This window comes from Hemiscyllium ocellatum, chromosome 11 (assembly GCF_020745735.1).
Source record: "Hemiscyllium ocellatum isolate sHemOce1 chromosome 11, sHemOce1.pat.X.cur, whole genome shotgun sequence".
Lineage (NCBI taxonomy): Eukaryota > Metazoa > Chordata > Chondrichthyes > Orectolobiformes > Hemiscylliidae > Hemiscyllium > Hemiscyllium ocellatum.
Genome location: NC_083411.1, coordinates 45,187,762 through 45,206,838, shown reverse-complemented (window position 1 = coordinate 45,206,838; position 19,077 = coordinate 45,187,762). Strand labels below are relative to the sequence as shown.

Below are 19,077 nucleotides of genomic sequence, written 5' to 3'. Positions count from 1 at the left end.
AACAGTCCCATTTTCTGAATCTCCCCTCACAGGGCAAACCCCTTGCTCCATTTTTGTCTACAGCATTTTCCAAGGTGCGAGTTCTATTCAAGAGTGGGGCACTTGAATTTCTGTTTCCCAATATCCATGTGACAGTTTCTTAAGCTAGCCAAGGTGTGTTTTTTTTTCCTTTCATGCCATGACCAGACCATTCAGTCACAAGTACAGTAATTACTCCTTTACCAGGACCATGTCTCAATTCTGGTCTCCCCGTGAACAAATATTCATGGATTTCATGCAGACTGTGTTATGGGCCAAAAGCTTTGAATTTATCAATCAGCCTGTCTGAGTTAGCCCAGAGTCCAGGGCAGAACCCTAATTGCAGGGAAGTATACTGGAGAACACTACATGAGAAACCCCACTGCTCTCTGCTATCAGATTATCAAAAGTTCGCATTTTGCCATTTAAGAAATATAGAAAATTGGATTAGGAGTAGGCCATTCGGCACTTAGAGACTTCTCTGTCATTCAGTGTGATCATGGCTAATCAGAGCACCCTATTCCTGCATTCTATTCAGATCCCCTTGATCTGTGTGCATGTTCTCCATGTGTCTGCATGGGTTTCTTCTGGGTGCTCTGGTTTCCTCCAAAAATGTCCAGGTTGGGTGGATTGGCCATGCTGGATTGCCCATAATGTCCAGGGATGTGCAGGCTAAATGGATTATCTGTGGGAAATCCAGGGATAGTGTAGAGGGAGGTGCTGGGTCTGGGTGGGATAATCGTCAATGTGGACTCAATGGGCCGAATGACCTGCTTCCACTGTAGGGATTCGATGGTAATCTCTTTAGCCCGTCATTCCAACATGTACTAGCCAAAGCACTGGGCCATGTTCTTCATCAGTTGCAAAGTGATTTGTGGCATTGTGAAATGCAGTACAAAACTCCAGATTCTTTGTTAGACATGATATGCGTGCACCTTAAACATACACACTCAGGAAAGTATAGATTCACAAACACGTAATAACAATGTAAATCCCAGTATGCTCACCACATATATGTATGCACACAGACACCAAACCACTGGTGCGCAGCTCGAGCTACAGAAATAAACATTTTTTTCATATTCATGTCAGACTCGTGAATAGCCTCACCACGTGAGCTTTTTAAAGGAAATGGAACATAAAATTCAACATGAGTTGACAAAATTAGTTTGAATGTAAGCATGATATTTAATAGCAGTTTTGTTTTCTTTTAATCTGAAAAGACAGAGTTGTGTGATGGCCATCCCAGATGTACTCCAGTCCATATGTGGGAATGCCATCTGCTTAATTCACCCGTCCAGACAGACTGATTAGTGTCAGTCAGCATGACCTTTCTGCTATTTCATCCTGTGGAAGTTGCAGTTTGGTCAGTGGCTGGTCCAGGGTGAACCTCAGCATAGTCAACACATCTGTCTGCTGCGTGCTCAATGCACTCTTTGATTTTGCTATGACCACTGTATCCCAGGAGAGGGTCCAAAGTAACAAAACAATTTGGACATTTTTTTCCTTTCAATTATGCCATTAGAATTTCAACCCCCATTCTCCATTCCATTCAATTCAAATTCCGGCTCTGCCCAATTCTTACCAGCACGTTTACACGTAATTGTGATCAAACTTTCTATTTTGTCAATCCTACTCTTTGAAATCCTATCCCTAATCCTTTAAAAAAATATATATAGATTGTGCACACCGCTGGTGAGGCCAGCATTTGTTATCCATTCTTAAATGGCTGTGACAAGGTGATGGTGAGCTGCTTTTAAGTCCTTTTCAATCCACATGATATTTGGGTGATCCCACAGTGTTGTTTGAAAAGAAGATCTCTGATTTTCATCCAGTGCCAGTAAGGGACAGCAATATAGTTCCAAATCAGAATGGTATGGGATTGTAGAGATCACTGCAGGTAGTAATGTTCCCATATTTCTCCTTCCCTTATTACTTTAGATGGTCAATGGTGTGCATTTGGAAGATGCTGTTGTACGAACCTTTGAGTTGCAGCGATGCATCTGTCAGTGGTGGAGGGAGTGAATGTTAGTGGTGGATGGGGTGTCAGTCGAGCATCCTGCTTTGTCCTGGATGACGTCAAGCTTCTTGGATATTATTGGAGCTGGACTCATCCAGACATGTGGGGAGTATTCCATCACATTGCTGACTTGTGCCTCATAGATAGCGAACAGGCTTTGTGAATCAGGAGGTGTGTTACTCATAGAGTCAGAGAGTCATAGAGATGTATAGCACGGAAACAGACCCTTCAGTCCAACTTGTCCACGCCGACCAGATATCCCAACCCAATCTAGTTCCACTTGCCAGCACCCAGCCCATGTCCCTCCAAACCCTTCCTATTCATATACCCATCCAGATGCCTTTTAAATGTTGCAGTTGTACTTCCTCTGGCAACGCATTCCATACACATACCACACTTTGCCAGAAAAGGTTGACCCTTAGAGCTTTTTTTATAGCTTTCCCCTCTCACCCTGAACTTCTGTCCTCTAGTTTTGGACCTCCCCATCTCAGCAAAAAGACTTTACCTATTTATCCTATCCATGCCCCTTATAATTTTATAAATCTCTAAGGTCACCTTTCAGCCTCCGACACTCCAGGGAAAACAGTCCCAGCCTATTCCACCTCACCCTATAGCTCAAATCCTCCAACCCTGGCAGTTTCCTTGTAAATCTTTTCTGAACCCTTTCAAGTTTCACAACATCTTTCTGATAGGAAGGAGATCAGAATTGCACACAATATTCCAACAGTGGCCTAACCGCTGCTGCAAGATTCCTAGCCTCTGACATGCTCTTATAGCCACAGTATTTATATGGCCAGATCAGTACAGTTTGTGGGCACCGATAGCTGCCAGGATCTTGATGGTGTGGGATTCAACAATGGTAATGCAATTGAAATCTCTGGAGCTGTCTCTCTACCCCATAATAAAAGTAATGTGTGGAGGCCATTCAGCCCCTGATGCCTGCCGTGTCATCCAATTAGATAATGACTGATATGTACCTCAACTCAACTCAGCTGTCTTATCTCCATTTCACTTGAAGTCATAGATGGTTGTTTATGATATGGAGACGAGACATTTGGTATTTTCATGGCAGTCCTGGTCAATGAACAATTTCCCAGTACCATTCCACTGCCCTGTTTTTGGTCTGCATCACTGTGGGTCACAGCTCTTCAAGTGGGCATCTAAGTGCTTATTCAATGTGGTTCTGCCTCTATCAGCCTTTCAGACACTGAATTTCAGATCTGTACCAGCCCTGGCTGAAAAGAAAATGTTTCTTCAACTTCCTTTTAATCTGTTACCAATGATTTCAAATCTACATTCTGTTCATTGAATACTTTGAGGAAAGTTTCTTAGAACTGCGCATCCCTGAGCCAAACAGAGAGGTTAAACTATACCTGGTATTAGAACATAGAACAGTACAGGCCCTTTAGCCTTCAATGTTGTGCTGACCTTTTATCCCAATTGTGCAATGAGATAGAATGAATTTTAACTATCTCTTTGTCCAGCCAGCAGCCATTATAATTTGACAGAATGTTACGTTTAGTTTCAGGGAGAGAGGAATGGGTCCAAGACTAGTATTTTAAATGAAATAAAAGGCAATTAGGAAGGCATGGTAGCTGAGCTGGCTAAAAAGAACAGGCAAATTAAATTAAGATAATTAAGTTCTGAAGAAAGGTCACTGGACTTTTCAGGGATCTACTGAGTTTCTCCAGCAATTTTCATTTGATTTGATTTATTGTAGTCACGTGTATCTAAGTACAGTGAAAAGCTTTGTTCGTGAGCAGTGCAGGCAGACCATAGTAAGCAAGGATGTACAGATGCTTAGACAGAGTGAGGCCTACAGGTTACATTGCACAGGACATGCGCAAAACAAGATCATCATTAGGTGAATCAACATTATTTGAAGTTAGAGAGTCCATTCACTCTAATAATGGGAGGGAAGAAGCTGTTCTTGAAACTGTAATGCATGTGTTCGAGCTTCTGAATCTTCTGTCTGATAGAAGAGATTGTAGGAGAGCGTTACCAGGATCTTTGATGATGTTGGCAGCCTTTCCACGACAACACGAAATGTAAATGGAGTCTATGAATGGAAGGTTGGTTTCTGTGATGCTCTGGGCTATGCACAAAATCTTCTGTAGTTTCTTACAGTTTTGGGCAGAGCAGTTGCCATACTAGACCGTTATGTGCCCAGATAGTATGCTTTCTGTGGTGTATCTGTAAAAGTTGATGAGGGTCCTTATGGTCATGCAGTAATTCCTAAGCTGCCTGAGGAAGGAGACGCATTGTCGTGCCTTCTTGATGATCGCATCTACGTGGGAAGTCCAGGACAGGCTGTCAGTTGTTGCCAGTCCTAAGACCCACCAAGCACGGTTAACTGAAACGTTTAAAAATTGTATCAAATTTGAAGAGAAAAATGCATAGTTGTGCAAGGATTGATGGGAGGTCAAAAGATTGGACAGAAAACATAAAAAAGCAAAGGCTAATCAGGATAGAAAACATATAAAATGAGAGAAAGCTAGCAAGAAATATACCAGATAGTAAGTGTTTCTCTATGTATTTAAAAACGAAAACAAAGTCAGAGTTAAGTGGGTTTTGCTGTCATTGAAAGTCAGTCTGTGGAGTTAGTAATGGAAAATAAGGAGATGGCAGATGACTTGTATGAGTATTTTGGATCAATCTTCATGACGCAAATAACATCCAGAAACCATTCATGTGGGAAATTTAAGCACATGATGTAGAGGGTCATATATTAGCAGAGTTGGATGATTGACTAACAGGAAAAAGGGAGTAGTCCAAAAATGAATCATTTTCTTAAATGGCAAAACGTAACAAGTGCCGTGCCACAGGGTTGATCTCTTGTTAATTTATATAAATGACTTGGATGAAGGGACTGAAGAAGGGTTTGTTAAATTTACCGATGATACAAAGGTGGGTAGGAAGGTATGCTGTGAAGAGGAAATAAAGAAGTTAGAAAGGGTGAAAGGTAGGTTAAGTGTGCACTTAAAGGTGAGGCAAATGAAACATAATGTGGAGAAATTGAAATTAGCCATTTTGGCAGGAAGGATATAAAAGAAGCATATTATCTAAATGGTTAGATATTGCAGAACTTTGAGATTCAGATGGATTATGGTTTCCTAATACCTAAATTGCAAAATGCTAGTACACAACTATAGCTAGTAATTAGGAAAGCAGATTGGTAACATTTATTGTAAGGGGAATTGCATATAAAAGGAGGAAGTTTGTGCTCCAGCTGTACAGGGCAATGGAGAGTTCAGATCACATCTGGAGTACTGTGTACAGATACTAGTCACCCTAAACAGGAAGGATGTGAAGCAGTTCTCAAAAACATTAAGACCCAAAATGAGTAGATGGTTTTATGAGAAAGGATTGGACAGAGCACGCTTGTATCCACTGGCATTTGGAAGAGTAAGGTCTTGTCCTGAGACAGAGAATCAGTCATGATCATATTAATGGTAGAGCAGGCTCAAAGGGCTGAATACCCTACTTTTGCTTCAAATTTGTACATGCCTCCCCTGACCCCACCCAGAGTTTTTGAGCCCTCTGCTTATTCTACGTTGACACCTCAATTAAGTTACCCCTCAGACTCCTCCTGTTCCAGGAAAAGCAAGCTGAACCTCGTCAGTCTTTCCTCACAGGTAAAATATTCCAGTCATGCAGACTGTCACAGGAGATCAGCACAAAACCTTCTCTGGTACACTCTGTCACCTTCCGCTTAATACAGAGACGATAACTCTGCCTGACACAGGCTGTGGTATCTCTTGTCCCATTGCTTTCATAATTTCAATTATGCCTTGCTAAGGATTTATAATATGAACTCCAAGCTCCCTACTGCGTTTCTCCACATTACACGGCGAGCTCCCATTATTGAGTGGGCCTTTCCTTATTGAATCTCTCAAAATGTATTTTACTCTCTAATCCTCCACACTAAACTCTGTTTTTTCTGACTAGCTGACTTATCTTCCTGCAGTTTAGAACTTTCCTTCTCATTGTCAACATGCAGCATAATTTTGTATCATCTACAAACTATTTCATCATGTCCACCATGCCTCATAACCTTATCGAACTATTGAATCTATTGTTCTCAGGACATCACCACTGTGTACATAAGGTCATTGTAAACCATCTCTTCAAGATTTTATTCCACTCTTGTCATCTTGCCCTGTCCAAAGTCAGCATCTGTTTCCCATAAATGCATTTATGAAGCATTTTGGGATTTATTTTGCAAAGGAATATCCCATCAAAGTGTATTTTGAATGTGAGGGGACGTTAGCTCTATATCAGAAAGATATGCAGTTGGGGGAAATGAAATGAGGGTACATGGAACTTCAGACACCAGCACAGAGCAGTTGGGGCAAATGGGCTTGTTCTGAGCTATAAAATTCAGTGTAAAAGTACACCTCAGCTTCCAGTAAATTTTAGAAGGTAATTTTCAGTTGACTTCAATTTAACAAGGAAGATTTATAATTGTCGAGGACATTTACTGTTGAGCAATCATGGTTACACTAATTTCTTCCAGGCTAATTTACAGCAAGCACTTGTCTTTCCATTGCATGTTTGGTCTTCCTTAATTGCTTTCTCCATTACAAACTCTCTTTGCCTCCTTTCCTTTTCAGTCTCAACAGTTTTCCCTCCTGCTTCATCAATGGGTGTGCGAGACAGTGGTATAGTGGTCATATTCCTGGACCAGTAATCTAGAGGTGCTTTCCAGGAAATACTGGTTCAAGCCCCAACACAGCAATTCGTGGAATTGAAAGAAACATATCAGGAATTATAAAGACTAGTTTAATGGTGATTCCGAAATGACTTGCTGCCCTTTGGGGAAGGAAATCTGCCATCTGCCTGGTCTGGTCATCTGGCAGTTCCAGGCTTGCAGTGGTTGGCTGACTCTTAACTGCCCACTGTAATGATAAAGCAAGTCTTCAAGGGCAATTTGGAATGAGCTAACCAATGCTGGCCTTTTCACTAACCCCCATTTCCCATGATATAATAGAGAAACGAAAATAAAGCCATGAGAAAAATAAAAGGCAGTCATGATCAAAATACATAGTGAGCTGGTCATTGTAAGTGAACACAGCATACACTCTGTATTGCTAGCATCCCTGATTTGTGCTTTGAGAGTCCAGCCTTTTTTAGGCAGCACTGCAGAGAGAAAGTGGTGACAGCAGGAGTGAGCCAGTTAGTTATGCTGTGCTATTTCAACTCATGATCATCCCACTTCCAATAGGCAGAGATCCCCAAATCAACCCCCCCCACCAAGATACCACTTGCCAGGATTGTTTGCAACAGGGAAATGAACCTTAAATTCCAGAACCTCTGGGAGTCGCTCACAGTTTGAAAACCAATGAGATTTGTCAACAGAAATCCTTGCAAAACTCTCCAACTCCTCTGATCTCTCTTGTGCATCAGACGAGCAGAGTTAGTGTCTCCGAGCTTAAAATAAAACCTGCCTCAGAACATCATGAGCCAGAGGTTCTGCCCAAATATGGAGTGGAAACTTTGGTTTTGTGAAGGGAAAGTTTGTACATACGAAGCAAAGAACTTCAGCTCTTGTTTACTTTGTAAGCCACTGTGTGTCATTGCCCAAATCAAGTAAAGTCAAAGACCATGCATCTATAGTGGGCTGTACTTCAGTCAAAGTCTAGCATCTTTCAACACTGTGTGCCATCACAGCACAATTTACAATTAGCATTCTGTGGCTGGGGTAAACTCACACAATCCGACTCTTTCATTCTAGCTGCAGGTCCAAAGACGCTCAAACAAAGTCCTGGCTCTGTTGTCAGGAGAGGCACTTCCAGCTGGATCAGAGAATGGATTCCCTTGAGTTCGGAGCATTCTGGAGCTATTCTAAAAATGGTGGGCAGTGTCCCATTCCTGCTCCCATTCCCAATCTTCCCTGTTTTCACCGGCATGGGTTAAGGGTGCAGATTGTGAGAATGCTGGATTTGTTTTGATGTAGGCCCCTGTGTAATGTTTCTGATGCCCAGGCCAGTTTCCCCGTGACCCGGTCTTTATGGTCTCCTCAGAGGTTGGTGGACAGTTTTCTGTGTTTGCGAACAGTTAGAAAGGTAAGTTCAAAAAGGTTTAGATGTGCCCCCACCATGCCAACTTAGTACCAATTCCCATTCTCACCATCCCAGTAACCCCCACATCCTCAGGGACAACTCAATGTCCTTAATGGTCCTTCCATGTGCATTTAGCCACTATGTGCAGAAATAGTGAGCCGTGTGATAGCAATAACAAGTGTAGAATTGCTGAGAAAAAAGGAGCTTGTCTGGCATATTCCTGGGGGAGATATAATGCAGTCCCTGCAGCCCTCAACATGCTCATTGGACATATCATTATCTTTATACTTAAAAATTATAATTAGAATAACATGCTCTAACCACTTAGGTATATCCAAGTAAACATTGAAGCATAGGTAGAAGAGATCACCGGAAGAACAGAGTGATATAATCTGTTATGATCCCAGTTGATAGTACTACTGGACAAGTCAGGTCCCAGAACGGAACCTGACTCAACAGATCATTTGCTTTTGTTTGTTTTATTAACTTTCTGAGTAGTCACAGAAGCGTATTCACATAGGGATGCAGATTTTCTTTAACAACAGAAGTTTGGTGTTGATCTCTTTCACAACAGATTCACGTCCAGAGAAATTGCACCCCATCGCAAATTTGCAAGGTTCTAATTTCTAAGCAAAGTGAATTATTGACGTTGTATAGCTGATACCTTGAGTGTCAAAGTCTTATTCTTGGCAGAGAATCTGTAGGGTCCCAGGTGTGCCTGGGATGGATCTGAGTCTATTCCAGCCCCGTTTTCCTCTTGTGAAGCTATGAGTAATGGCACACCTTAGACTGAGGTGGGTGTGCCAAGTCAGGACATTTCCCCAGTTAAAGTTCCCCACCTCCGTAATGTCAGCGAAGCCTCTATTGGTAGAACATACTTGTCTCTGAATCACCTAGATTCTAGGTTCAAGTCTCACTCCATGATTTGAGTACAGACACTTCAGAATGACATTTCACTACTGTCTGAAGTCCCACCTTTAAGATGAGACGTTAAACATGAGCTGTGAAACATCCTTACTCAGTTGGACGCATAATATCCCCAGGCATTATTTCAATTATTTAATTATTTTTGGCATCATGTTTGGTACAACATCCTGGGTCAAAGGGCTCATTCCTGTGCTGTACTGCTTTATGTTCTTTGTTCTAAGAGCAGAAGGACTCTGCTGGCTAGGGTTTATTACTCTCTCAGCATCACAAATACTGGGTATCTGGTCGTTATTACACTGCAATTTACTGGAGCTTGCTGTGAAATTGGCTGCTGTGTTTCCCATATCATAAAACAAATTACTCTTCAAAATGTGCTTGATTAGTTGTACAGCACATTGAGACATCTTCCAGTTGCGAAGAATCCTCTTTAAATCCAAGTCTTTCTTTCTGTCATTTCAGATGCCTGTGGGCATCGAGACATGTAGAATTGTAATTAAAAAGAGCTGATGTAAAACCAGCAGGGGGCACTTGTGGCTGGTCTTAGCGTGGATTCTGTAAACTTAGAAACAAGAATCGGTCAATGTAATCCCCCTTTCAGTGTGTTCCACCAGTTTGATCCTCACTGGTCTCTATCTTAACACCCTTCACATGCCTTGGTTCAAAAATCTATGAAGTCATGACCTAACAAAAACCCGTCAATCTCTATCTTGTTTTCACTTGTCTCAAATCTTCAGTTTGTTTTTAAAGAGTTGGGGAGTTCCATATCTCTCCTGCCTTTTGTATGAAGAATTACTGCCTCATGTTTCCCTTGAATGTCTCACTCGAGGGTGAGGCTCTGCTGCTCTCTAGTGGCCATTGCTGGATTATACCGCTACCGCCCCGGGATGGAAACATGGGACAGTCAAGACCAGGGGACAAATACTGAGTGTAAACAGATGGGAAAGGGAGCTTTGTTGAGTGTTGGTAATCTGTTGCAGTGGCAGCAACCACTCACTAATGAGCATGGTTGTCTACTTAGGGAATTCCATGTCACTGGTCATGGGTTTTGTGAGTTTTTATGTGGCCTAAAGCTACACTTCCAATCACACGTTTAGCAGGTGTTTCTGGGAAGTGAAGTGGTCCTTGGTCTCGAGATTGCTGGTATTCCTTTCTCCGGACATAGAATCCCTATAGGGTGGAAAGAGGCTGCTCAGTCTATTGAGTCCGCACCAACCTTTCAAAATGCACCCCTCCCTATCCCCATAACCCTGCATATCCCATGGCCAATCCACCTAAACTGTATATCCCTGGACACCATCGGCAGTTTAGCCAATTCACCTAATATGCTCATCTTTGGATTGTGGGGGGAAACCCACGCAGACACTGGGAGAATGTGCAAACTCCACACAAACAGTGACCTGAGGCTGGAATCGAACCTGGCTCCCTGACGCTTTGAGGCAGTAGTACTAACCACTGAACTGTTGTGCGACTCTATTCCTCTTGCCACTGGGTGTTCTCAAAGAATTGTGTCCCTTCATTGATGAGTTTCCTCCAAGTCAGTTTCCTCTGAACACTGGTCTCCCATGCATTGACATTGATGTTGCATTTCTTGAGAGAAGCCTTTAGGGACTCTCTGAAATGATTCCTTTGTCCCCATCTTGTTTGAGTGCCTTCCTTAAGGTGGGCGAAGATGATCCTATGCATAAGGCTGGCCCAGGGTGTTGGTTTTGGATGATTATGGCCTTGACCCTGGTGTTATTGGCTGGTTCAAGGACGCTGATGTTAGTCACACACGCCTTCTCAGCTGATGAGGAGAATCCATCTCAAAACAGCATGGATGGTACCCCTCCAGCTCCTTGAGGTGTTGTCTGTATGTAGTCCAAGTTTTAAAGCCATATAGAAGCGTTGGAAGGTGATTGACTTAAGCACAAGGATTTCAGTATCAGCACGGATGTCAGAATTGTTGACTCTTTCCTTAGGCACGCATGGGTGGTACTCTCCGGTTATTGGCAATAGTTCAGAACCTGGTTAGTATTTGTCACTGTGAAGGCAAGATACAAATGTTCCTAAATGTTTTCATAAGGTCATAGACTAAAGTCCCATACCAGAGACTTGGGCACACGGTTGATACATCAGTGCAGTACTGAGTCATAGAGATCTACAGCACAAAAGACCCTTCAGCCCGTCACATCTTCGCTGGTGAAAACAAACACCCAACTGTTCAAATCCCAATTTCCACCACTTGGTCTACCGCCTTGCCATTGCAATTGGTACAATACATTGGCAATAAATATTTCTGGAAGGGTTATGAGAGTTTCTGTCTTCACCACCCTTACATGCAGTGTGTTTCAAATCCCACAGTTCACTGTGAAATTTGTTTCCTCACATTTCCTTTCAACTTCCTGCCCCTTGCTTTAAGTCTGTGCCCCTGGCCACTGATCCCTTCACCAAGGGGAAAGGTTTCTTCCCAACCACCCTATCTATGCCCCTTATCATTTTATACATCTCAATCGCCTCTGCTCCAATAAGAACGATCCTAGTCTGCTCAATCTCTCTCCATAACGGAAACTCTCCAGCCCAGGTACCATCCTGGGAAATCTCCTCTGCATCCTCTCCAGTGCTATCACATGCTTCCTATTATGTGGATTCCAGAAATGCACACAATAATCAAGCTGGGACTAACCAATGTTTTGTACAGTTCCAGCATAACCTCCCTACTCCCATCATCCCTCTTAATCTTTTTGCTCTCCATTCTTTGTTTGTATTGTCTTGATCAGAAATGATAAGAATTCCTTGCAATGTTCCTGGGGGTGTGCCACAGTCTTCCTGGAGTCCCTGGAAAGATGTTATTGACTGTTGAAGGTTCCTGGACTTGCGCCATGGTGGTAGCCTTGGGAGTGATATAGTGAATGCAGCTCCTTGGAAAAATGTCAGGTTTTCTGCAGTGTGCATCATTTTTCAGGGTTATTAAAGTGGAAAATTTACAAGAAGAATGTTCATCCAGTTTATTCAAAGTGGCAGAATTGAGCCTGCATAACTTCGGTTTCACAATCACCTTGAACTAATTCAGAATAAAGGTTCTCATTCTGTGCTGTTACAGTAGGAAGTCAGTTTATTATCGTTGTGTGACCTTTTAGAGTTAATTAGACCAAATAGTGAATTGCAACTCGAATAGAGAGTAGAATGCTCCTAACATGACTCTCTTCAAATAAAGGTAACTTGAGTTGACTTTCTCCTCCAGTGTTTGCATGCCATGGACATCTGTGTGATAGTCAACTTCCTACCAACAATCCTCAACCAGTTGCTCAAAATCCTCACCAAAACCAGCCAGAGCGATGTTGCAGTGAATTCTGCCAGGTAAAGCATTGGCAGGTTTCACACCCACATGCTGGTTGTGTGTGTGTGTCTGTGTGTGTGTGTCTGTGTGTGTGTCTGTGTGTGTGTCTGTGTGTGTGTCTGTGTGTGTGTGTGTGTGTGTGTGTGTGTGTGTGTGTGTGTGTGTGTGTGTGTGTGTGTGTGTGTGTGTGTGTGTGTGGCTGCTCTCCGCGTGTGTGAAATCAAAGAGTCTTAGAGATGTACAGCGCAGAAAGAGACCATTCAGTCCAACTCGTCCATGCCGACCAGATATCCCAACCCAATCTAATCCCATTTGCCAGCACTTCACCCATATTTCTCTAAACCCTTCCTCTTCATATACCCATCGAGTTGCCTTTTAAATGGTGTAATTGTACCAGCCTCCACTGCTTCCTTTAGCAGCTCATACCATACACGCACCACTGTCTGCATGTAAAGGTTGCCCCTTGGGTCCCTTTTAAACCTAAACCTATGTCCTCTAGTTTTGGACTCACCAACCCCAAGGAAAAGCCGTTGTCTATTTATCCTATCCATGCCCCTCATGATTTTATAAACTTCTATAAGGTCACCCCTCAGTCTCTGACACTCCAGGGAAAACAGCCCCAGCCTATTCAGCCTCTCCCTGCAATTCTGGTAACATCCTTGTTAATCTTTTCTGAACCCTTTCAAGTTTCACAACAGGGAGACCAGAATCGCACGCAGTATTCCAAACGTGGCCTAACCAATGTCCTGTACAGCTGTAACATGACCTCCCAGCTCCTGTACTCAATGCACTGACCAATAAAGGCAAGCTTACCAAACATCATCTTCACTATCCCATCTACCTGTAACTCTGCTTCTGTGCTGTGTGTGTTTTATGTGTGCATGCTGCTATCTGCATATGAATGTGTTGTATGTATGTCTACACTGCTATCTGCACACACAGAACATATAGCACGGGAACAGGCCCTTCAGCCCAGTGTGTCTGTGCCGACCATGATGCCATTTTAAATTCATCCTGTCTGCCTTTATCCCTCTATGCTCTGCCTATATATTTATCTGTCTAAATGCTAACATATCTGCTTCTACCGCCTTCCCTCTGCTCCAGCTACCTACCACCCTCTGCGTTTAGAAAAAAACCTTCCTTTGCACATTTCCTTTAAACTTTCCCTTGCCCACTTTAAACCTATGCCCTCGAGTATTTGATATTTCCGCCCTGGGTAAAAGACTCTGACTGTCCACCCTGTCCACGCATCTCATCGATTTATATATTTCTAACAGATCTCCACAACAGCACTTGCAAAAACAGTCCACGTTTGTCCAACCTCTTCTTATCACCAACACACTCCAATCCAGCCAACATGCTGGTAAACCTCTTTAACACCTTCTCCAAAGCCACCGTATTGTTCCTATAGTATAGGGACCAGAACTGTATACAGTATCCAAATCTGGTTGAACTGAAGTTTTAAACAGCTGCAACATGAATTGTCAACTTTTATACTCAAGTTGAAGACAAGTATGCTATTCATCATCTTTGTCACTTTCAGGGAATTATAGCCTTGTACACCAATATCCCTCTGTATATCAGTGCTCCTAAGGGTCCTGCCACTTATTGTATACCTTCCTCTTACATTTGACCTCCCAAGATGCATCACCTCATAACTGTGTGAACAAAACTCCATCTGCCATTTCTCTGCCCAGCTTTCCAACTGACTTATATCATGCTGTATCCTTGGACAACCTTCCTCACTTTTCCACAACTCTGCCAATTTCATGTCATTGACAAACTTACTAATCAGGCATTTTCATCCAAGTCATTTGTATATAACAAACAACAGAGGTCCCAGCACTGAATCCTTGTGGAACTTCATAGATTTCCAGTTAGAAAAACACCCCTTCACAACTATCCTCTCTCTTCTAGGACCAAATCAATTTTGAATCTAACTTAGCAACTCATTGTGGATCCCATGTGACTTAATCCTCTGGACCAGCCTAACATGAGGGACCTTGTCAATGGCCGTAGTAAAGTCCATGTAGGTAACCCATTGCCCTCCCCTCATCCATCATCTTCATCACTTCCTTGAAAAGCTCAGTCAAGTTGTGAGACAAGACCTTCCCTTTACAAATCCATACTGTCTATCCCAAATAAAACAATTCTTTTCCAAATGCAAGTAAATCTTGTCCCTGAGTATCTTTTCCAGTAATTTCCCTACCATTGATAAAGGTTCAATGGCCTATAATTTCCTGGATTGTCCCTGTTGCCTTCCTTAAGCAAAAGAGCAACATTGGCTATTCTCCAGTCTTCTGTGACCTCGTCTCTGGCTAAAAATCTCTGTCAAAGCCCTAGCAATCTTCTCCCTTGTTACCTTCATTATCAGACGTCACACGACACCGGGTTATAGTCCTACAGGTTATGGCCCCCTGATTAAGGAGCAGCACTCCGAAAGCTTGTTATTTCAAATAAACATGTTGGACTACAACCTGCTGTTGTGTAGCTTCTGACTTTGTCCACCCCAGTCCAACACCAGCACCTCCACATCATGTTGTGGGAGAGATCCCATCAGGCCCTGGGGACTTATCTACCTTAATATTTTTCAGGATACAAACCCCACTTCTTTCTTAGTATCACTATGGCCTAGAATGTCAACATACCCCTCTTTAATATTACTACCTTCCATGCTCTTCTACTTGTGAATACTGATGCAAAATATTTGTTATGGATCTCACCCACTTCCTCTGACTCCACACCTAACTTCCCTCTTTAGATGCTTGAGTGGATCTACCCTTTCCCTAGCTATCATCTTGCTTCTAATGTATGTGCAAGATGCCTGGGGATTTTCTTTAATCCTACTTGCCAAGGACATTTCATGGCCCCTACAGCTCTCCTAATTCCTTGCTTAAGTTCTTTCCTGCTTGCTTTATATTTTTCAAGGGTCTTGTCTGAGTTCAGTTTCCTAAACATTACGAATGCTTCCTTTTACCTTTGAACTAATCATGCAACATCTGGTCATCCTGTGTTCCTGGATTTTGCCATCCTTCCCTTTCATCCTCACAGGAGCATGCTTCTCCTGAACTCTGATCAACTGGCTGTTAAGAGACTCCCATACTCCAGGTGTGGACTTACCCTCAAACAGCCATCCTCAAATGACTGTTGCAATTAGCCTTCTCCCAATTTAGCATCACCTGAGGGTCAGTCTTATCTTTATCCATAATTTACAGAATAATGATCACTGTTCCCAAAATGCTGCCTCCTCTGAATCTTCCATCACCTGGCCAGGCTCAATTTCCAATGCAAGACCAAATATATCCCTTTCCAGAGTTGGACTATCTATATCTCGCTTAAAGAAACTCTCCTGGATGCACCGAACAGGTTTCGCCCCGCCTTAAGCCCCTGGAACAAAAGGAGTCTCAGTCCATTTTGGGGAAGTTAAAACCACCCATGAAAACAACCCTTTTTTTTTGCGTCTTGCCATGGCCTGCTTACATGTCTGTTCCTCTACCTCCCACTTGCTTTTGGGAGGTCCTACAGTATAACCCCATCATTTTGCACTCTTCCAACTCCTGAGCGCTGCCCATGTAGCCTCGCTGGATGAGCCCTCCAAGATGTCCCCTCTTAGTACATTTGTGACATTCTTCTTAATCAGTAATGCAACTCCTCCACTCCTTTTACTTCCCTCTCAAGCACACCCAAAATATCTAAACCCTGGAAAGTTGAGCTGCTAGTCTTGCCCTTGTCTCAACCAAGTTTCTGGAATGGCACATATACTTATCCAGGCTCTTACCTTGATGTGTGTTAGAATGTGTAGATTTGCTACCCTTATATGTGTGTACACACTGCTATCTGATTGCATGTGTGTAATGTGAAACATTGATTCTGAAAGTTTATTGCATGTTTTGATTAGGGAGCCAGCAATGGCAAGGGGATTTCTCCTGTAGATTTGTTCATGGAAGGTCTGTTTTTACCCCTAAACAATTAATTTTCCACACCTCTCTTTCAGGGTAATAATATACATCGTGTCCAGATGTCATGAGGAGGGACTGGAGCACTATTTGCGATCATACATCAAGGTATTTTGAAACCAAAACAGCTGGAGAAACTCAGCAGGCCTGGCAGCATCTACGGAGAGTGAAACCAAGTTGAAGTTTCTTCTGACCAGACCCTCCTTCAGAGCTGGAAGAAGGGCCATTGGACTGGAAGCGTTGACTCTGCTTTTTCTCTGCAGATATGGGCGGCACGGTGGCACAGTGGTTAGCACTGCTGCCTCACAGCGCCTGAGACCCGGGTTCAATTCCCGACTCAGGCGACTGACTGTGTGGAGTTTGCACGTTCTCCCCATGTCTGCGTGGGTTTCCTCCGGGTGCTCCGGTTTCCTCCCACAGTGCAAAGATGTGCGGGTCAGGTGAATTGGCCATGCTAAATTGCCCGTAGTGTTAGGTAAGGGGTAAATGTGGGGATGTGGGTGTGTTGCGCTTCGGCGGGTCGGTGTGGACTTGTTGGGCCGAAGGGCCTGTTTCCACACTGTAAGTAATCTAATCTAATATAGCCAGACCTAGAACATAGAACATAGGAAAATATAGCGCAGTACAGGCCCTTTGGCCCTTGATGTTGCGCCGATCCAATCCCACCTAACCTACACTAGCCCACTATCCCCCATATGCCTATCCAATGCCCGTTTAAATGGCCATAAAGAGGGAGAGTCCACCACTGCTACTGGCAGGGCATTCCATGAACTCACAACTCGCTGAGTAAAGAATCTACCCCTAACATCTGTCCTATACCTACCACCCCTTAATTTAAAGCTATGCCCCCTCGTAATAGCTGACTCCATACGTGCTGAGCTTCCCCAGCAATTTCTGTTTTGGTTTCAGATTTCTATCTTTTTCTGCAGTTCTTCATTTTTATTATCAAGTTAGTTTACTTTTTCAAACTGTATTGAGTTGTGCAGAAGTCAGACGTTGCTGCAATTGTACTGTTCAAAAATCCAGAGTTTGCTTTAACAGTATATGTTGTAGTGTCAGCATTGTAATAAACAGGTAACATCTGAATCACTGACAAGTGATCAGCTTCAGGCATTAAGCATGGATCAGTATCTCAGATCATACTGGGACTTAATGCATTAATGTAAAAGGACATGTTGCAAGTTTTATTCCACTCCTATCTCTTATCAGCAGCATTCAACTGGTTGAGATTGTCATGTAAACTGCAGTCCCTCCACATGATGCCGGTCATGTCTGTGTCTATAATGGTCAGTCTAGCTTTGGTGTGGAGGTTTTCCATTGAGACATGATTCCCACATGTTTGAATCCTAAACTCAGCTGTGCTACTTGAACCAAAATTAGGGAGATGCTGGAAAAGCACAGCAGGTCAGGCAGCATCCAAGGAGCAGGAAAATCGACATTTCAGGCAGGAGCCCTTCATCAGGAATCAAAACATCGATTTTCTTGCTCCTCGGATGCTGCCTGAGCTGCTGTGCTTTTCCAGCACCACACTAATCTTGACTCTGATCTCGAGCATCTGCAGTCCTCACTTTCTCCTGCACTATTTGAACTCAGAATTGAGCTGAACAGATTCCAGTTTTTCTGGAGTAAGAGCCTTATCCCACAGTGTGGGAAGTAGGGAGCTTTGGGGAAGGTGTGAATGCTCTTGAAAGATGGCCCCAGTCAACCAGCCTTCCTCAGGATTGAAGGACCCCCTGGCATCAGAATTTCTGCCACCAGGGCATCCTGGCCAGGCAGCTGGCTGTGTGGCCGGGAGCAGTGCTGCTAACAGGAGTGCTCCAGGGACTTCTGCAGGGATCGGAGACATATTCCTGGACTTGGTCACGGAGGGCGAGTAGATAGGAGGGATTAGTGACATATACACAGGGATGGCTTTCAGTATCCCCATTCCACCTCCTTCCCAATGCCAGGTCCCACAACAGGATTGAATGGGAAGGCAAAGTCGTGAAGCTGCCAATCAATCCAGGAGCCATCACTAGCTTCTGGTGGGCTTTGAGATAATCATGGCAATAAAGGGGTGACTGTCACGTGGCCTTGCCCATGATGACCTGAGCCCCATCTCTTTGTTTCCCACCGGGGATGGCCTGGATTAAATTGCCCCCAGTGTCTGAAGCTGAGAAATGTTATGTTGTGGAGCTCATCGTTCACTGGCAGGTTCAGGGGTGGAAGGGAATCCAGCTTGCTGAGCCTCCCTGATGATTTATTGCTCTCTCCAGTACGTTTTCAGGACTGACCAATACATGACCTCCGAAAACAAGACGACACACGGGGAACTGGCTCGGTCGCTCATCACCATTCTGAAACAGTCTGCGGATTTTCTCACCATCAATAAACTGCTGAAGGTCTGTGCTTTCTGGTGTCAGAACTGACAATGCAGCTACTCAGACATTTACTCACCCTCCTTTTTGTTAAGAAGTGTATAAAATTCATTAAGTCATCATTAACCTGTGACATACTTTGTTCTCCCCCATGCCTTGACACTCTCTCTCTCTTCCCCCCACCACCCTTGACTCTCTCGCTGTCCCCCTACTGTTGTCTCTCTCTCTCTCCCTGCCCTTGACACTCTCTCACTCACTCTCTCTCTCTGCCCTTGACGCGCGCGCACACACACACACACACACACACACACACACACACTATCAATCTATCTATCTGTCTGTCCTTCTCACTTGCTTGCTTGTTATCTTTCTTGCTTTCTTTCTCTCGGAACAACGTCAGAGGCATGTGCACTATTCCTGT

At 43.5% G+C, this 19,077-nt stretch overlaps 1 protein-coding gene across 1 annotated transcript in view; it reads left to right on the top strand.

Annotated features, from left to right (window-relative positions):
• Positions 1-19,077, top strand: part of dock11 (dedicator of cytokinesis 11) — a 305,664-nt gene that overhangs the window by 152,847 nt on the left and 133,740 nt on the right. Inside the window, exons 24-26 of the mRNA XM_060832572.1 lie at positions 12,248-12,363; positions 16,338-16,407; positions 18,555-18,680. Of these exons, the coding sequence (XP_060688555.1) occupies positions 12,248-12,363; positions 16,338-16,407; positions 18,555-18,680 (312 nt within the window). The remainder of the gene's footprint in view (positions 1-12,247; positions 12,364-16,337; positions 16,408-18,554; positions 18,681-19,077) is intronic.